Here is an 18,792-nt window from a genome sequence, read left to right as displayed (position 1 = left end):
TCTCGCCAGCAGCTCAAATCCTCCCGCTCTTCCGGGTCCATTGTCCGCCGCCGGGCCGACACACACTGATGACGTCACAACGCCGCCTACTACAACAGAGCCCAGACTTCTTCAGCCCCGGCTGGAGGCCAGGCTGAACTCCAGATACCATGCCGTTTTGCCGAACGGACAACAAAGGGTACATCTCAAGTCTCTTAATTTATGTCTCCTTGCTACTCGCCTGAACCGGAAGTTGTTCCTGATGCGCCATTTTGACAGGCGTCCCAAGTTTCTGAATGATGAATTCACAGGGTTCATCAGGGTTATCAAAAAATACAGGTGCAAATAATCAATAAATAGTAGAAAGTAGAAATGGTTCTTAATACAAATTTCCTCTTTTCCTCTCTCCTCGCTTGGTTTCCTTGCGTCTCTCCTTGCATCCACGGTGGGAGGGACTAAGACGCAAGGAAAAGACACAAGTGAGGGAAACATGGATGCAATTTAAGAGACTTGGGATGCACCCAAAGCCAGGTTCTTCCTGCTCCTCTCTGCCTACACCTCCACCTCTGCTCCAGACGGCCGCTCACTTCCTGGTTCCCCGCCCAGCTCCTCCTGTACGCCGCACGTCGATGATGTCACGACGCAGCAAACTGCTTCAGCCCTCTCACAGGGCCAGGTCGTATCTTCCCCTATGCCTGCTCCCCCCCTGTCTGATCTGTCTTGTGTTTTTCGTCTTTTCTCTCATCCTTGTGTCCGCAGGCTGCACAATCAACCCCCCCACATACATCCCCCCATCCTTTCCTCTTCCCTTCCTTCAGCTGCACCTACCTCTATGCTTTCGACTCCACCCGCTCCAGCAGCTCCTTCTTTTATGTTTCTTCCCTCAGCCACCTCCGGTCCTGCTGTTACCACAGCAACAGTTGCACTGAGCCATGGTGCTCCCTCTGATGGATTTTCCATGAACATCCAACAGAGGTGACGTTCTTGCATGCTCCTAAGTGCCTTGCCTCTCTCCCGCTAACATCAACAAACAACCGGCATAATGACACAACAACACAATAACACAACAAAAACAGTGCTATCCGACTCTAAATACCCTGCAGATATTAGCTTTCCAGCTAATGAAACAGCTAGCTGTCTCCATCAACCACTACACATTTCAAAACAAAACACCCTTGCAATGACAAGTCACACATTCCTTAGCACACACAGCTAAAACAACATTATGTCATCAACAAAGGAGCAGAAAACAAGCTCCAGAGGGATAGCAGAACATAGCTTACCCCTGTTGTTTCTCCTGTGGGTAGTCCAAAGACTGTAATAAGCACACATTTCACAACAAAACTTGTTGCTGCCCGGCCACAACATGTTACTCCACGACCACATCTCGTTGCTCCTGGACCACAGCTCGTTGCTGCCCAGTCACGGCGTGTTGCCCCTCGACCATAGCTCGTTGCTCTCTGGCCACAGCTCGTTGCTTCCTGGCTACACCTCATTGCTGCCCAGCCACAGCTCGTTGCTCCCCAACCACAACTCATTGCTCCCTGACCACAGCTTGTTGCTCCTGGACCACAGCTTGTTGCTCCCGGACCACAGCTTGTTGCTCCCGGACCACAGCTCGTTGCTGCCCAGCCACAGTGGGTAGCTCCCCAACCACAGCTCGTTGCTCCCCGGCCACAGTTCACTACTCCCTGCCCACAGCTCACTGAGCCTACTGGTCTTTAGTAAACACAGTTGGTAAAAAAAAGAAAGTCAGTGGTTTGCAGGTTGGGTCACAAGCACCAGGATGTTGACTACAGCTGTAATGGCCACAGATGTCACTAATGAGAAGGAATTTCTGATTCCTACATATAGAACCTTTAAAACTCCCAGATCTATAATTCATATCTGCCTGAAGTAAGTGCAATACTTTAAATTCTGCACCCCCCATTCAGGGGTCAGATCACATTATCATTAATTGTGATTGGCCAGCTGTGTGAAGGTGAGAAAGGAGTCAGGTATTCAACATTTTTGACATAACTATTTCCGTTACTTACTATGTGAACAACAGAGTGCAGCACTCTGAATGTTTTCCAGGAGAGACTGTATAAAAATATGCGCTATTATCCCTGTATTTACACAATATCACATTTCCCCTGTCCCCCTCATTTCTTATATGACAGAAAGCTCTTTCTCCACCTTTGAATGTGACCAATCTGAACGACTATGAACACTTGATTTTCGATGTGGTTGGATTACAAGTCCTACACACCAGTTCTGATTGACCATAAACAGACCCTGAGGCAGCCCAGCTTTGGTGAACTGGCAGTCAGAAATGGACATAGATTTAATGTTACTGACGATTAGTCATTCTTCTTAAATCTTATTTGTCTTTTCACATTGCCTTTGTTTCTTTTACACCTTGTCTCAATGCCTTTTTGTGCTATCAATCAAACTCGCCTTATCTTCAGAGGGAGGGACAGTCTCATTTACTGTGGATGATACTGCTCCTGCTAAACATGTAATTTGATTTGGTTAAGTAAAATTTTTCACAGTAAAAAATGCATTTTACTCACAGAAAAACCAACCATGATGTGAGGTAACCAACCAAAATCTTCAATGTCATGGACCTGCTCTATGATTGTCAAGTTTAATGCAGCATCCACCGCCTCATTCCACACACTGACATTGTGACTGCTGTGCCACTGTCATCAGATTGGCTCCCACTGTCCTCAGCCTCATCGTCATTCAACGCAATGTCATCTAGTAAATAGTATTAATAAAACTCACACAAATAGCTGGACAGAAAAAACACTTAACTTCATATTAGAAATAGTATTTTTAGCCTAACATATAGTACTATCATTTAAGGGCTCAATTCTGTAATTAGTGTAAAATGAAGAAGCCTATTGGATGAGGAACTTCAAGAATCTAGAGCAGGGGTTGCCATTTGTCAATTGTGACTGACCTATAAGGAATGCACCATATTTTATTTGAATGGTTAATTTTGTTAATTTTTATCAATCAGAATCAGAAACGCTTTGCTAGCTTCATATGTCTGTATTTTTATTTTTATTCTATTCTAATATGTATTTTATTTGTATATTTATTAGTAGTCATTATGTTGTGTTCACAGATACATCAGGGGCTCTGTAGTTTTGGATAACAACTTTACAAACAAATTTTAATTTGGACAATAGAATTTTGTAAAATGATTCCACAATATGACAACGTTACCACAATCCTAATCCACTGAAAGCTGATAAATTAGAATGTTGAATTATTTCCCAGCCTTAGCTTGGAAAGTTTTGTTGACCACTGGATATGGCAAGTTGATATGCTTTTGACTTAGTATCTAGAAAGAATAAGAACATACTCACAACACACCTAGAACTGCTAATTGTAATGCAAATATTCAATTTCAGTCTCATCCAGTAATTTCCCCTGCATGGTGGAAAGATATCCTTTCTCCATTGATATCAGCAACTTGGAAATCTTGGCCAATTGTGTTGTGGGAACCGACATCTCGGTGGACACAGATGACCCAGGAAATCTGCAACTTGATCAAGTTTGTTGTTTTTTAAATTAAGGTCATTGAAAGTGTGGCGACATGTTTCCTGAGTTGTGTCAGTCTGAGGTGCAGGGGGCTTTGCTCCACACTGGCTTGCATGAATATGCAAACAGACCTGTCCTCTGTAGTGGCTCATTGATTTGTGTCTCACAAACAGGAAGACATTTGTGGCACAAACATCACATTCTGTTCTTTTACTGACCAGTAGTGATATAACATTAATCATGCTTGGCGTAAGCATGACTGCAACCTTTCTGCCCCTTCTCCCCATGACTTCAATTTCAGAGCCTGTGTTTGGCCTTTGATAACCCCACGGCAACATCTTCATGGAGTGTTGTGTTGTCTCTTTCCCCAGCACATCTGCGATTGAGCACAATGATTTGTACAAGTGTAACTTTTGCAAGTTGACCATAGTTCTATGTGGTGGCCTCCTTTAGGCTGCAAAAGGCACTTTCAGCAGATTTCACAAGGTACTGGTGAAGTATCTGAATATCTTCAGTGAAGGGTAATGTTGATGGCTTGTTATACCTTGCATCACTCAGTGTATTCAGGGCACTGTGAGACACTAACTCAGACGACTTGGATATGTACAATTTTTTGAACATGTCAGTGGACTTCATCAGTTCTGCATCTTCAGCCATGGGGGCCCTACAATGAACGATGTCACAGGTTTTCCAGGGTGTATGTCTCAGTTTCAGAGCAAGACTTGGTGTTTGGTATGAGTGTTCGTCTTCATCAAAACCTTAAACTTTCTCAACTGCTTGCACAACTCTCTGGAAATTGGAGGGTTTGACGGTCTCTTCCAGGTTATGTACAGAGAACTCCATACATAGACATAACAACAAACGTCCCACTTCACAGAGCTTCTGTTGCATGTATTCATACTTTGTAAGGTCTTATCTGTGTTTGTTGTAGAGAGGGCAAACTGAATAATAGAGAGGTCATATTTTCACACAACTGAGGCGATCTCATCCTATTTCATCACATTTGGGAGCTTTCACACTCCACTTGAGATCTGCTGACAGAATACAGACTCCAAACTACAGCCAAACCCAGTACTTTGGCTCTCCCAGGTTCTTTATTCACAACTGTATTTCCTGGCTTATAGGAGCATCTGCGGACATTAAGAATATGTACATGCCTTGACAGTACATACAGTGAATAAACTTTCCTGCCAGTTCTTTGGCCTTTGGTGTTCGCTTCACTCAGTGGTTCCCAAACTGGGAACTTGTGTCCTCAAGGGGGGCCCAGAGTTACAACAGGGGGGCGCAACAACAGAACGGCCAATCCTCATAGAAAGTGTTTTTAGAAATGTTTTTGACATCTGTCACTTGTGCGTCTCTCTTAATATTCATGCACTTGACAGACACGCTTCCATTTTTTCAAACATATCAATCCACACTGACTAGTCTATTTTTTTCTCCTCTGTTACATTTAGTGAAGTGTAATCTGCACAGACAGCAGTTCAAAATCACACAAATATCCCGCTGTATATCTGTTTTGAACTTATTAATGGTATCTATATTGATTGATCAGAACTCCCGGTCTGCCTGTTAGCTTGCCAGTAATGAAACTGGCATTCATCATTCAACTTACCTTCTCACTGTTGACAACTGTATCCATTTCACATGGACTGCAGAACTGATTCTCAGTGGCTATCTACAATAGAGAACAAGAGCAGATGGGTTAAAAATGAACACAGTGGTCTGTCTGTGTTAATTTGTCCTTTTCCTTTAAGAGAGAGGATAAAAATAAGTGTGGAAATACAGCTTTAGAAGTTCTGTCAAGAATGTCTTGCAGGATTTTGGAGATTTAGAGATAAAAATAATAATTCCAATAATAGCACCAATAAGAAAGTCTGAAAGGATTAACATAACACATTAACATGCATTTTCCATATGCACACAGAGAGTACTTTTTTTTAATGATATGCCATTCATAAGTTTAATACTTAACTTTTAATACTTAACTGACACAATGACACAATAAGCTACGTCAGAAGGTAAAGATAAAAAAACATAAAAAAGGTTCAACAATGCAATCCAATAAAGTGTGCAAATGAATTTTCATTTCCAAAGAACTGAGGTGTGACTGGGTGATATGGCCAAAAAAATCAAAGACCTTTTTTCCTACAATATCCAAAAGGCTAAAAACATTGATTGAAACATCTAGTTTTGTAAATGTGAGTGTAAAATACCCGAGCAAGAATAATAAAGGGCGGCTGAGACACTTGCAAAAGTGTCATTGTTGTTTGTATTTAAAATAAATATGTTGTTATCCAGAGCCAGCTAACCATACACATTAGGGGGAGAAAAAGCAAACAAAGCATAAAACTTTATAAAAGGGCACAATAAAATCTGGTGTTTAAAATGTTCTGTAAAATGTAATTACATAACCAATCAAAAAAGTACAATTGAACTTAAGAAATAGAACAAGTAGGTATTATCATAATATCTTGAGGACAGAATGTTCCCTGTGTAACAATATGAAAAAGTATCATGGCTATTTTCCTGTGAGCACTTTGAGGGAAAGAAATCCACTCTAAAAATCTTTTTTAGTTACTGGACAGGTCAAATGATTACAGTCTGTCGACTGTGAAAACTAGAATCTTCCAAAATAATCTTCACTTGATTTCTTCATTGGTTATCTATTGGTTGGTATTGGTTATCTATTTCCAACCGACTTGCTGGGATGGTGACACTACTGGGTTGCAGTGGCTGGAAGGTTTTTTTGTTGAGTGACTTTGTGCCTTTATAGTTATTAGATTTGCCATGATAATTGTTTAACAAGATGCTATTTTGCATTCCATATATTACCAGTGTTTGGGTCGTCATCCATCAGATGTAACTAAACAACTTACCATACACATTGGATTAACATATAAATCAAATGCAGGTTGTCCAGATACTCTTAAAAACAAGCGATGCCACAATCAACCCCAACTGGAGGCAGGACCCTATAAACTGTATGGGCCTCACAAGTCATATTTCTGTCATACACTGCTTTACACACCCAAAGACACTATACTGACTTACATTCTGAAAAGCATGTTACAAGAAAGCCCTTACATACCATTGTCCATATAAAGCATATCACATTCAGGCAACAGAACACACACACACACACACAAACAGCAGTAATGAAACATGTTGGTCAATATGACGTTTTCCCATAAGTAATGGGATGGAATGGATTTAATTTACCTTTCCATCCTTATTGAAAGGACCAAGCACTGGACTTCAGGTTGCTCGCAGCCATCTGAGTCCAATGGTGTCAGTTGTCATCTGTAACAGATAAAGTATGGAGGAAAGGGAAAAGAAAGAGACAGGTACTGGGAATGCACCAATCAAGAGGATATTTAGGATTTGAATAGAATACTTTGCTTTAAACCCCACCAGATTATTTTGTGAGATATAGACAAATACTGCAAGATTTTAATTAAAATCTCTCTTTTATCAGGATATACCTCTTCAAACTCTTCAACTGTGGATGGAGAATATGTGTCCCCAGAATCTCTCAGAGGCATTTCCTCATCAGGACCCTGCAAAATGAAAAAAAGATATTATCATAAATATCTTATGACAACAGGATTTTCCCCGTGTAACATTATGCAAAAGGTAACATGGCTGTTTCTCTGTGAGTGCTTTGAGGGAAAGAAATCCACTCGGAAAATGTTTTTTAGTTACTTTACAAGCCAAATGATTATAGTCTGTTGACTATGAAAAAACTAGAATCCTCCAGAATTATGTCTGTCCTCTCAACAAGGATGGAAAGGTAAATTAAATCCAATGTCATGCTGAATGACATTACAGCAAAATGTCAAATCAACCAACGTGTTTCATTGGTACTCTGTGTGTGTGTGTGTGGGTGTTCTGTCGCCAGTGTGTGATATGATTTATATGGACAATGGTGTGTAAGGACTTTCTCCTAACACGCTTTTCAGAGTGGAAAAGGTATGCAAAGGCTATCATGACATTTTTTCTGAGTGCTTCAAGGGAAAAATCCACCTTGACCTCAATGCAGGCATATTACGACAATTGAAACAATGGAACTGACTGAAAAGGTTGGGTTTTTACTTGGAACAAATAACTAGCCAACTGTCAATACTGTGTAATTATTCAAATCAGGAACATCAAAATATTTAACATACAAGAGAGAGGAAGTAGAAGTAAAAGGTTAAATATGCTGACAGCTACTATTTATAAGTAGCTTCACAACTTTAATATCATTCATTATTCAACACATTTCACTTGTCAAAATTTTTGAGCAGACCAGTTGATGCACCTGCAGACACCTTTTTTTTCCATAGACTTTTAGATATCATTTGAGTACTCGTAGAGTGCTGTAATGTGGATGGTCCCTCATCATGTTGCCCTTCCAAAGACTTCCCTGCAACTTTCTAAAAAGAGTTTAACAACAAATATCAGACCAATGAGCTCAAAATCTAATCAGTATCTTTGACATGTGTATGTGCCAGTGTATATCTTTTTCACTATATCAATTAATAATGTGAATAACTGTCTCAAACTGAAGCTTGATGGACAATATACAATATTTATGTGTGTGAAATTCTCTATAGTTTGAGCATTTTCTTTATGAGAACAATCAAGTAAAGAAATGACCAACTTGCATCTCTATGGCCAGTCTGAATCACTATAATTATAGATGATCTCCTCTACTGGACTTATGCCTCATGCTGCAAACAAACACAGATGGGCCTCCTTTGCACAGTTAATTACTTCATCTTGGCATAAAGGTTTATATGGTCAACATTTACAAGTCTTCCAAGTGACCATCCTCCTTTGCTGCATCAACACTAGAAAAACACAAGTACAATTCATTTCAAATCATTCTATTCATTTGAGTATAAATTAGCCTGACTAAGGGGCCTTCTATTTAAAATGTCTGTATGTTCAACAAACTAAAAGTAACATATTGTTTAATTCTGTTAACACTACGCATCAACATATAATACTCACCACCACAGTTTTCCATTAAAATGGAACTCAAACATGAACACCTTGAGGCGGTCGCGGTAAATTATCTGTCTCCTCTCACACTCTTCCTTGCTTGTTAGCTCACTTCTATATTCCAAAACAAAGTCTACTCTTTCAAACGGAACAGAAGTGAAGATGCCACAACCTAGTGACAAGGAGAAAGGTGACATATTCAAAATTTAACAACACTTAAACAATCAGAAGATTCAACGTACCTTTAAAGGCACTGATATATTTGATATCAAGTCCCACTTTGTCCCTTTCAGTAGCAACATAAAATGTAACATCTTCCTTTGGATTAAGGCGTCTTCTTTGCATTTTTTACTGTCAAAGCCTGGAATACCAAAGAAGATGACTGCCAGGATTATGGTCAAAAGCTAATATTTGGATAGAAGCCAGATGATGTGCTCATCACTGTACCATTCATATTAACACTGCTAAACAAATTAATGTTTTATCACCTACAGTAAGTTCATTTATGCACATATGCAAAAAGATATACATGGCCCTCTCTCCCCTCCTAATAAAATTTTGCCAAATGGTAGGTGAAGTTTACATTACAATAAGACTGAAACAATTATGTCTGTATTTTGCAAGATTCCCTGCCCCGAAAGTGTAGCATCACCTTTGAAATATGCTTGTGGGAGTCAGCATATGAACAACATATTCATAGGAAAAAGATGACACTTTCTGCAATGTATAGTTGTGCTGGACCACATTCGATTTGACTTCATCCTTCCTCATGCTGCTTTAACATTGCGGGCCCTATTTTAGCGATCTAAAGCGCATGGTCTGAAGTGCATGGCGCAAATGTATTTAGGGTGTGTCCACTTTTGCTATTTTAACGGCAGAAAAAATGGTCGATGCGCCAGGCGCAGTTCAGGGGGTTGTCCATAGTCTCCTAATTAATCATGGGTGTGTTTTAGGCGCAATAAACCAATCAGAGTGTCACCCTCCCGTGACCCCAGACCACCAGGTTATGATCCTGTTCATTAATTTGTTGTGAATGTATTTTGTTTGGTTTTTGAAAAGGTTTATTTGGTTTCTTTAAAATCATTATGTTCAGTCATGCAGCCACCGCCTGAAGGGTGCGCTGTTCCATACACTGGGATACACACAAAATCAGGTCAAGTGGTAAAAAAGGACTTTCAAATAAAAAGAGAAACTGTGTTATTTAGACACTGAAAAATGCAGTTACACTCTCTGAATTATGAGGACATTATGTTAGGACATCATAGATTATGAGGACACTGGTCCTTGTATATTGTATAAGTATTTGCAGTACAAAATATATGCATGTGCTCAAACACACTGAACTTCAAAAACACATCCTCTCTTTTACTTTAACAGGACTGTACATCAACATATGCTCTGTGTGTGTGTGCATGTTGTTCCTCTACTCACTCACTCACATACACTTCTCACCCAGGAAACAGAGAGGTCCATACAATCAGGGATGCCCTTATCTGTCATGTGGCAAACACCTGGCAGCTTCTTAAAGCCAAGAGGACAAGGACAGATAGCCTCTCTCATGGACAGATGCAGCCATTCATCTCAGGGAAAGGTACATAGTTAAAACCATTATCTACACATCACTTGAACTGAGTATTGCCTGAACTTGAGTTTATTTCTTAGATCCCTTAATTTAGCTGCAAGTAGGCCTATGAGGCCACTGGAACTCATAAAAAGCCCATATTAAGCAATGGAGATGTGCATTTAAATCTAATTTCATTGTGTATTCCCAGTTATGACAGGCCTATTTGAGTGTTCTGAAAAATAATTGAAATGTGGGCTTAAAATGCTTCCAACTGTATATATAGAAGGCCAGTATTTCCCAATCAGAAGAAACCTGTACGTGGGCTGCCGAGAAACTTAATCAAGGAAAACAGACCCCATAACACCTGTGTATAAGTGCAGCCAGTTGGTACCTGTGGTTCTTAAATCTCATCTAAGGAGCAGCTCGGCTGCTATGGGTGTTGGTGTTAATATTAATGAGCTCAAATACTTTTTTGTGTGAAATAAATAAAACATGTGGAAAGGATTATGAAGAAAACATTTGCATAGATTTGAAACATGCTTTGTGAGATAATATTTAATGCCTCAGATACCTCAGATGAAGAACCATAGAACTCTGTTTCAAGTTTTCAGAGGGACAATGTTTTCAAATTATTATCTGAACATGGTAAGTTAGCGTTGTGTTCATTTGTATTTAAAGTTATTTGGATTGACTTTACAACTGATAATACATGGGCCACCTAAAAGAATTTTCAAAACTGAGTTATATGGTTCTTCATCTTAAGAGTTCAATTACTGTATACATATAAAGCAGAAAAGAATTTACTCTCAAATAAAACAAACAAGTTTATTTTAATAACTTTAATACACAGTCACACATTGTGCAGTAGTACAGTTAACCATTACAACTGTGTAAAAACATATTGCTTCTGTAGCAATCTTAAGTCTCAAAGGTGGGCCAAAAAAAGAGAACCCTCCCAAATGCAATTCACAAACCTTAAAACATGCATTCTTTAAAAAAAGTGCAACTGAAAATGATTTCACATTGTGCTACTCCAGTGACCTTGGATAGTGCCAGCAACATATATAAAACTGTCTTTTATTTGCAGTGGAATATGTCCAGAATCTTTGGCGTCTTGATGGTACTGACCTCTTAAACTGAGATGTGTCATTTGGTGAAGAACATCTGTCACCATCTACTTCCAATGAGCCATCTGCTTCCACGGAGTTTAGCCTATCTGGTGACTCTGTTATATTTAAAAAGAAAAAGTTATCAGTATGTTTCTCATTTATTTTTCAAAACTTCCTTTCCCCTCCTAATAGTAGTTCTAGGAATCACTAGGCTTCATACTAACAACACAACTGTTGGAGAGATAACGTTAATGATAACATAACTGCTGGAGATATAACGTTTAATAAGACATAACTGCTGGAGATATAATGTTAATAATAACACAGTGGAGCGCTCTGCCTGTCCCTCATGTTTTTATTCTCATACATACCGGGTCTTACCTTCAACACTGTGGATGTAAGCTTCAATCCGGTTGCTGTATCCTTTTGTTTTTTCATCCTCCCGTTTATCAATTTGGTCAAAGGAAAGCGATGGTAAAAAAAGTCAACCATCTCGCCATTCTCGCACAGGCTTTACCTGACAGTGTTCAAGCTTCCCACCCTGAGTGTGATGTCAGAGGAATATGGCCACCGTGTCAATATGGTGCATTTGAGCGTAAATATATGTGGTTTTGTATGGGGCCAGAACAGTGACATTTGCATTTTGGCATCGAAAATAAAATTTGGCATTGAAATGAAATATGCACTGAAAAAAGAAACATGTATTGGCATTGATAAAAGTTCCACTGAAAAATAAAACAAAGGCATTTTTAAAAATTACAGTCTTTCAATCTTATTATCGTATTTTATTTTGATATTTTTTGCATGATGATTTTTCAATGTCAATCTTAAGATTTTTTCTTCATGTCTGTCTTTTTTCAGAGACAGGTTTTTTTTTTTGCGGTATCAGTATTTTTTCAGTTTCAACTTTCTCCTTTTCAGTTTCAACTTTCTGTCACAGTTTTGGCATAGGGAGGCAGGCCCTTGATGGACCTACATTACCCAGTGTGCCTTGTGATGCGACGCAGATTGGATATCCCAGAGCGAGGTGTCATGGCAGAGATTTTGAGCCAGACTGTTGTAATTTTCACTCTAGGACTGTTAACATCTCATTTTATTAAGATTAAATATTTCTTCAGGCAAGAAAGTAACCATGTAGATTCCAAATCTGTGGTCAGTTTATTCAAATAATAATGTTTGTAAATCTGTTACGACATTTTCGGAGATGTGAGGAGCCGCTGGCTGGGTGAAAGCAGCCACTCATCTCAGCTGCTAGCAGCGTGAGTCCTGCGTTGTCATCCCGGGGAGAACATGATCCGATGAATTGATCTGTGCAGCTCTTTGGTGATTCACCGCTAGTTCTAATGTCTCCGTAGCATTTTTGATATACGATATAATCCTCTTGGAAGATAAATGTTGGAGTCACAGATTAATTGTAGCTGCCACATTAGTTTGTCTGAATGTAGGTTACAGTGAAGCTTCATGTTCTTTCTGGACAGAGCAGCAGCCTCTGGGGCTCTTTATGTACAGATATCACTACATTTACATAAATACAAATGTATTAAAACAAACAGACCAGTATTTATTAAATTTTGTTTTATTTTATTAAGCGTCTTACTGTCCTCAGAGGTTTGTACTCCGGAGTCGAACTTACCCAGTGCTCAACATACTGGCGTCAGAATAGGGGGGGCAATGAGACTTTTTGTGTCCCCACTTTCAAGTGTAATGGTAATAAAGTGGTGACGTCTAAAGCCAGGTATTACGGTCACAGCAATAATGTCTACTCTAAAATGTTGAACCTTTAAATCCAATCCTAATCAGAACATAGAACACAGTGAGTAGCCTACGATGGTTTCAAGTTCAGACTAGTTTAAATAATTTAACCACCAAATACAACACTTGGCCCTATTTTTCGTGATAGTGAAATGACCAGTGCAAGCAGCATACAGATAGTTTGGTATTTCCCTGACCTTGAAATTTGCTTTGCCCATATGTGTGGTGTTGTGATGCACAGCACTGCACGCACAGTGAACTGCTAGGAGGAGACGCACAAATAGGCAACACAGGACCATGTCTTCTTCTGGAGCAAAGTGACTCCACTGCCACTTGGTGATTTTATCAACAAGCGCAAACTAAATACTTGCTTTAAATGTGCTGTAATAATGGATTAATGCCTAATAAAAAACAATGAAACATTCTCTAGCCAAAATGGGCACAGAAATACAAATCACTGACACGGTGATGTCACCCATTGGACTCCCATTTGAAACGCAGTTCACATTTTGACTGTCGCCATCTTGGATTTTTGGAGCCAGGAGTGACCATATTTGGACAAGAGGGTGGAGCTGAATCCTATAGCTAGCTTCTAGCTTGGTTAGAACGGTGCCTTACAGTCTATGGTTAACTGTGATCATGCTAATGTTAATTTTTGCTAGCAAAAAAAACACTTAAAACTATTAAAACAAAAGGTACTTACCGGAAAAAAATGAACATCCATCTCCTTAGAGGGTCTTTTAGTACAACCAAATGCTGAACAAGACTTTTAGGTGACCAAAATGTTACAATTAACTTTCATGAACTGAAATAGTGATGGCTATGGCTATACTCTACGAATCTGTGGTTACGCCATGGTTACGTTACCTAACCAATTTTGTCGCCATGGTAGCAACTTGCCTGTGACGCCACCCACCTGTCACTCAAAGCAGCCACGCCCTTAATTATGCATAACTTTAAGCCTTAATCAAATTCAAACAGGTGAGTTATATAAAAATTCACCCCCATACAGTTGTCATGAACAGGGAAATTAGCTATAGAGACCATAACCATTTTTTTGTACCATGCTGTAAACATGTTTATTTCTGCTGTAAAGTTGGGCATTTTAACATGGGGGTCTATGGGGATTGACTTGCTTTTGGAGCCAGCCTCAAGTTTCTCAAATTCAAGGAATAAAGCTCAAGTGATGTGTGGCCAAATATATGTTTCCCCATCAGAATAACAGTGGAAATGACTGGAGTGGCCTTGTGCTGCAGTTTTGGACACAGTTCTCTCCAGGTTTTGAATTTGGTCTGATAGGGGCTGTTGGCGTTACTTCAAATGTCTTCACATGGTCTATATCAGTAATGTCTTTATCAACACTTCCTACCTGGCATGGCGCACTGCACAGTCAATCTCCTCTGATGAGCTGAGCCTTTGCAAATCTCAGCTACCTGCTCACCAGCTTTGTTTACCGCAATGTCACAACTTGTTTCTGTGCTCATGTCGGTGTGATATGGGGTATTGTCTGAATGTTTCTCACTTTCAAAGTCAAAGAAAATCCGACTTCCTACCAGTTCAGGCATTACGAAAATGTCGTTTTCACTTCCTCAAAATTCTCCATGACATAAATCTCTGTTGTTTTACAAAATATGTCAATATACTATTTGTAATGTGTTCCTACCCAACTCTGCACCATTGGAGTATAAATAAAGTTCTACATAACTGCATGTTATAATTATAATCATTGATAAAAATTCAAGGATTTCAAACCAGAAGATGAAGACAATGAGCCCTGATGTTTCAGTTTCAGATATATATATATGAAAAACAAGAACACTAGAAAATATTTGACCTACAAACCAAAACCACAGCATGATGAACTCTGTTGTTCAGTAGTGATAAATTATTAACTAGTTCAACTGAAAGTTTGATTTGGGTTTAGCTCAGCAGATGGGGTGAATATATCAATATTCACTTAAATATGGGTGACATGCTCACATTCTTAGGCCAATTGCAAATGGAGATCGTTTCCCTTTAAATGATGTTGCTTTGTGTGAGAAGAATGACAGCAAAACAAACAATGTAACCTGGTAACCTGTGTCATGTTCTCAAATCCTGACTAGTTGTTGGTATTAAAACTGTGACAGGGAGCAGAGCAGAGCCTTGCAAAAATATGCATAATGGGATGGAACTGGGATTCAACTGAAGGGGGAGGGGGGAAACAGACACACAGAGGGAGAGGAGAAAGGAAAGTAAAAGAGAGAAGGTCAAACAGTTCTCGTTATCCATAAAAGAAAAATGGTGCATAATAATTGTTTTGGGGCCTGGACAAGACCTGCTGACATCAACTTTCACACTTTAAATTTAACCTGTACTTTGGGACTATGTGTAGTGTGTATGTGTGTGTGTGTGTGTGTGTACTCTTCATGCTGAATTCTGTAATCGCTGGGCATTTTGTATTTGTAAATTGGTAGAGAAGGTTTTTTTTCCCCCCAGTCCCTCTCGGAAATGAGGGTGGCACAGTGCTTGGCTCAGTGATTAGCACAGGAAGAAGACTCTTTCTGAAAAAAATGCAAAGAACCAAGTAAAAAATTAAGAAAAGAAAAAAAAAATCTGAGGTCTATATTACTGCATTTACAGTGCTTTACTCCAGCCACCCTCATACTGACTGGTACTACAGTTGACTCTGACACCATTATTTTTCTGAATTACGAAGCAATGTCACAGTCACCCACCAACCCCCATCCCTGACATGTAAGGAGAGCAATCAATTTTTTAATTGTGTGGAGGCTTAGTTGTAGCCCTGTAAAGCTTGACACATGAAATCATTATCAGAAAACTCTATTATTTTAATTGAGGTGTTTATTGAACCTTTTGACAGAATCAATAACTATGTATTTTGCTATTTTAATTGTATTAATGATTTTTTGGTTGTTTGATTGTATTTGTGATAGATCAGGCTTGTATGCCAATTTATTTATTTCAGTGGGGTTTTTGTTAAAAACAAAAACACACATTTTTTATTGCATTTATTTATTTATAATTTCCATCCATCCATTTTCCGCTGCATTTCTGAGACCGGGTTACGGTGGCATCAGACTGAGTAAGGAAACCCATCCTTCATGCCTGCAATGCCCTCCAGCTCCTGGGGGCATCCTGGGGCATCCTGGGGGATCCCAAGGCATTCCCAGGCCAGAAGAGATATGTAGTCCTTCCAGCATGTTCTGGGTCTGCCTCAGGGTCCCTTACCAGTTGGACATGCCTGCAACACCTCAAGAGGGAGGCCTCCAGGAAGCATCCCAACCAGGTGCCCAAACCACCTCAGGTGGCTTCTTTCAGTGCGAAGGAGCAGCAGCTCTACTCCTGCCTCCCCCTGGATGTCCAAGCTCCTCACTTTATCTCTAAGGCTGAGCCCAGACACTACCCAAAGGTCATGACCATAGGTGAGGATTGGGATGTAGACCAACTGGTAAATTAAGAGCTTTACCTTTGGCTCATTTTGTGATGACACAAAATGAAAATAATTAGAGTGTCTGAAATCTCAATTTGTTGCTCACTACTGAGTAAACGACTGACTGTCTGTTATATAGGGAGTAGTGAATAAGGGACTGATTTCGGACACAGCCGCTGTCTTGCTGGCGAATATCTTGTCCAGCCAGTCACAATCACAGCCATAGCTAATGTGGCCATAGCAATAGCCATATAGCTACAGCAATAGCCACTGCAATAGCCACAGACACAGCTATAGCCATAACCACAACCAAAGCTACAGCTGTAACCACAGCCACAGCTACAGTAACAACCACAGCCACAGCTACAACCACAACTACACAGCTACAGCCACAGCTACAATAACCACAGCCATGGCTACAGCCACAACCACAGCTACAGTAATAACCACAGCTACAGCTTCAACCATAACCGTAGCCACAGCCACAGTCACAACCACAGCCACAGCTAAAGTAATAACCACAGCTACAGCTACAACCACAGCTACAGTAACCATAGCCATGGCTACAGCTACAGCCACAGCTACAATAACCACATCCAAAGCTAAAGCCACAACCATAGCCACAGCTACAGTAATAATCATAACCACACCCACAGCTACAGCCATAACCACAAAAACAGAAATAGCAATAGCCACAGCAAGGGGTGCGCCTACTCAGTCACAGCCTATGGTTATGACTGCAGTTGGAGCTTGGCTTTCCACACCTTATTTTGCCCTGTTAAATGTGTTCATATTCAATATAAAGTTACTAGTTCTTGATGGGCATTGAAATTTGAGTGAGTAAAACTTTTAAATTGCACTGTGTCTATTGTGCCTGGCTTGCTTGCTTGGCTCATAACAAAATTCTCATCTTAAAATATTTGTAAAAAAAAATAAATAAATAAAAATAGCAATTTTAATCTAATCATACCTTTCTCAAAATTAAATAAAGGACCTCTACTTCTTGCATTGCAGTGGTAATACACTAGAGGGCACCTAACATGTGCCAGATTGTATACAGTAGGTTTTTCGTGTAATGACTGATGTTGTTGATGACGTAGAGCTTTCAGACACTATCAAATCAATTTATCAAATATGATACAAATAGCGTTATAAGGTTAATTAATATGCAATGACATTGAAACATTATGTATGAATGAAGTGTTTCATCCATTTCTTAATCGTGTGGGGACTATGGGTGCAAATTAGCTGTGTCAATGTTGATTATGTGCAGTGTTCCCTATAATTAATTAATTAAGAGTGGTAGCTGAAAGTAGTAGAAGCAGTGCAATGTTCTTTTTGGTTTTGTTTTGTTTTTTGTAAATGTGAAAAGGGAACGTCCAAAAAACTGTTAAGTTGCTCTTTAAAGAAACCAACATTGACTATCGTTCACTTGGATCCATCCACTCTGACCTCCTCTCTTAGAGGTTTTGCAGCACTATAATGGCACTCTAGTTCCACTTGTGTTCCTGACAGACAAGAGTTATCATTTACCTCGCAGCTAGAAGTCTTTGTCAGGGAAACACAGTTAGTTTTAGGTATCTGAACAAATGACATAATAATGTGCCTGTCTATATGAGTTAACCCTGTCATAAACTGGTGATCTGTTTAGATTGTTCTCCACTTCAAACTGAACAGAAAACAAATAAACCCTGAAAATAAGATGGTAAAAAAAGTAAAAAATCACTTCAGCCTTCTTCATGGTTTAAATTATTCTTCCTGTGTTGCTTCATTCTACTTTTTTAGAGATATTACCCTCTTTTATGTTTGGTTAATGGCAGATAATTATTTTAATTGTCTGTTCACAAAAGAAAAGATCACCTCATCACCTGCCTCCCTGATAAACAGGATGTGATACATCCCACAGGAAGAGCTGCCGCGATCAAAGTCAGCCATTCGAGGCATCAGCTCATGGTGATAATGGATTTAGATAGAAGCTGCACCTGCAAACCAAAAAGCTGGCCTTGCTCATATTTCACCCCTTCCTGTCCCACATGTGACATCACTGCCTCTTCGCTTCCTGTTCTAACTGTCACGCCGTCGGCCTCAAGGACGATTTGGACACTGAGGCTCCCAGGAAACTGTCTGTTTCCTGACCTGATAGAAAAAAAGTCCAGAGGTTTAGAATCAAACAGGAAATGGGACACAGGAGAATGCAAAACAGGACACTCGTTTTTATAAATGGAAATATAGAAAATGGTTGTACTAAACATTTCATTGTATTTATCCAGGGAAGTTGACTGATATATTTTTTTTCATGAACATAGACACCATAAAGACATAACTGGCGGATTGGTCATCTGTGGATTTCTTGGTGGGTCATTATCTAGGCTGCACAATGTAAGAAGACTGAGGGTCTGTAGTAAAACTTCAACATTCAACAACATCAGTATGCC

General features: G+C 39.6%; 1 protein-coding gene and 1 long non-coding RNA gene across 2 annotated transcripts in view; one reads left to right on the top strand and one right to left on the bottom strand.

Moving 5' to 3' along the window:
• Positions 1 to 7,922, bottom strand: part of LOC121908625 — a 74,266-nt gene extending 66,344 nt beyond the window's left edge. The window contains exons 1-4 of the long non-coding RNA XR_006099280.1: positions 7,814 to 7,922; positions 6,996 to 7,070; positions 6,733 to 6,813; positions 5,126 to 5,188 (exon numbers count right to left, since the gene is read on the bottom strand). This is a non-coding gene — a long non-coding RNA (uncharacterized LOC121908625). The remainder of the gene's footprint in view (positions 1 to 5,125; positions 5,189 to 6,732; positions 6,814 to 6,995; positions 7,071 to 7,813) is intronic.
• A 6,965-nt stretch (positions 7,923 to 14,887) lies between these two features.
• Positions 14,888 to 18,792, top strand: part of LOC121908229 (CASP8 and FADD-like apoptosis regulator) — a 29,045-nt gene continuing 25,140 nt past the window's right edge. The window contains 2 exon segments of the mRNA XM_042428088.1: positions 14,888 to 14,891; positions 16,146 to 16,349. Of these exon segments, the coding sequence (XP_042284022.1) occupies positions 14,888 to 14,891; positions 16,146 to 16,349 (208 nt within the window).

The sequence above is a fragment of the Thunnus maccoyii genome, chromosome 12, assembly GCF_910596095.1.
Source record: "Thunnus maccoyii chromosome 12, fThuMac1.1, whole genome shotgun sequence".
Lineage (NCBI taxonomy): Eukaryota > Metazoa > Chordata > Actinopteri > Scombriformes > Scombridae > Thunnus > Thunnus maccoyii.
Note: the sequence above shows the minus strand (reverse complement) of the source record. Positions and strands in the feature narration are given on the sequence as shown.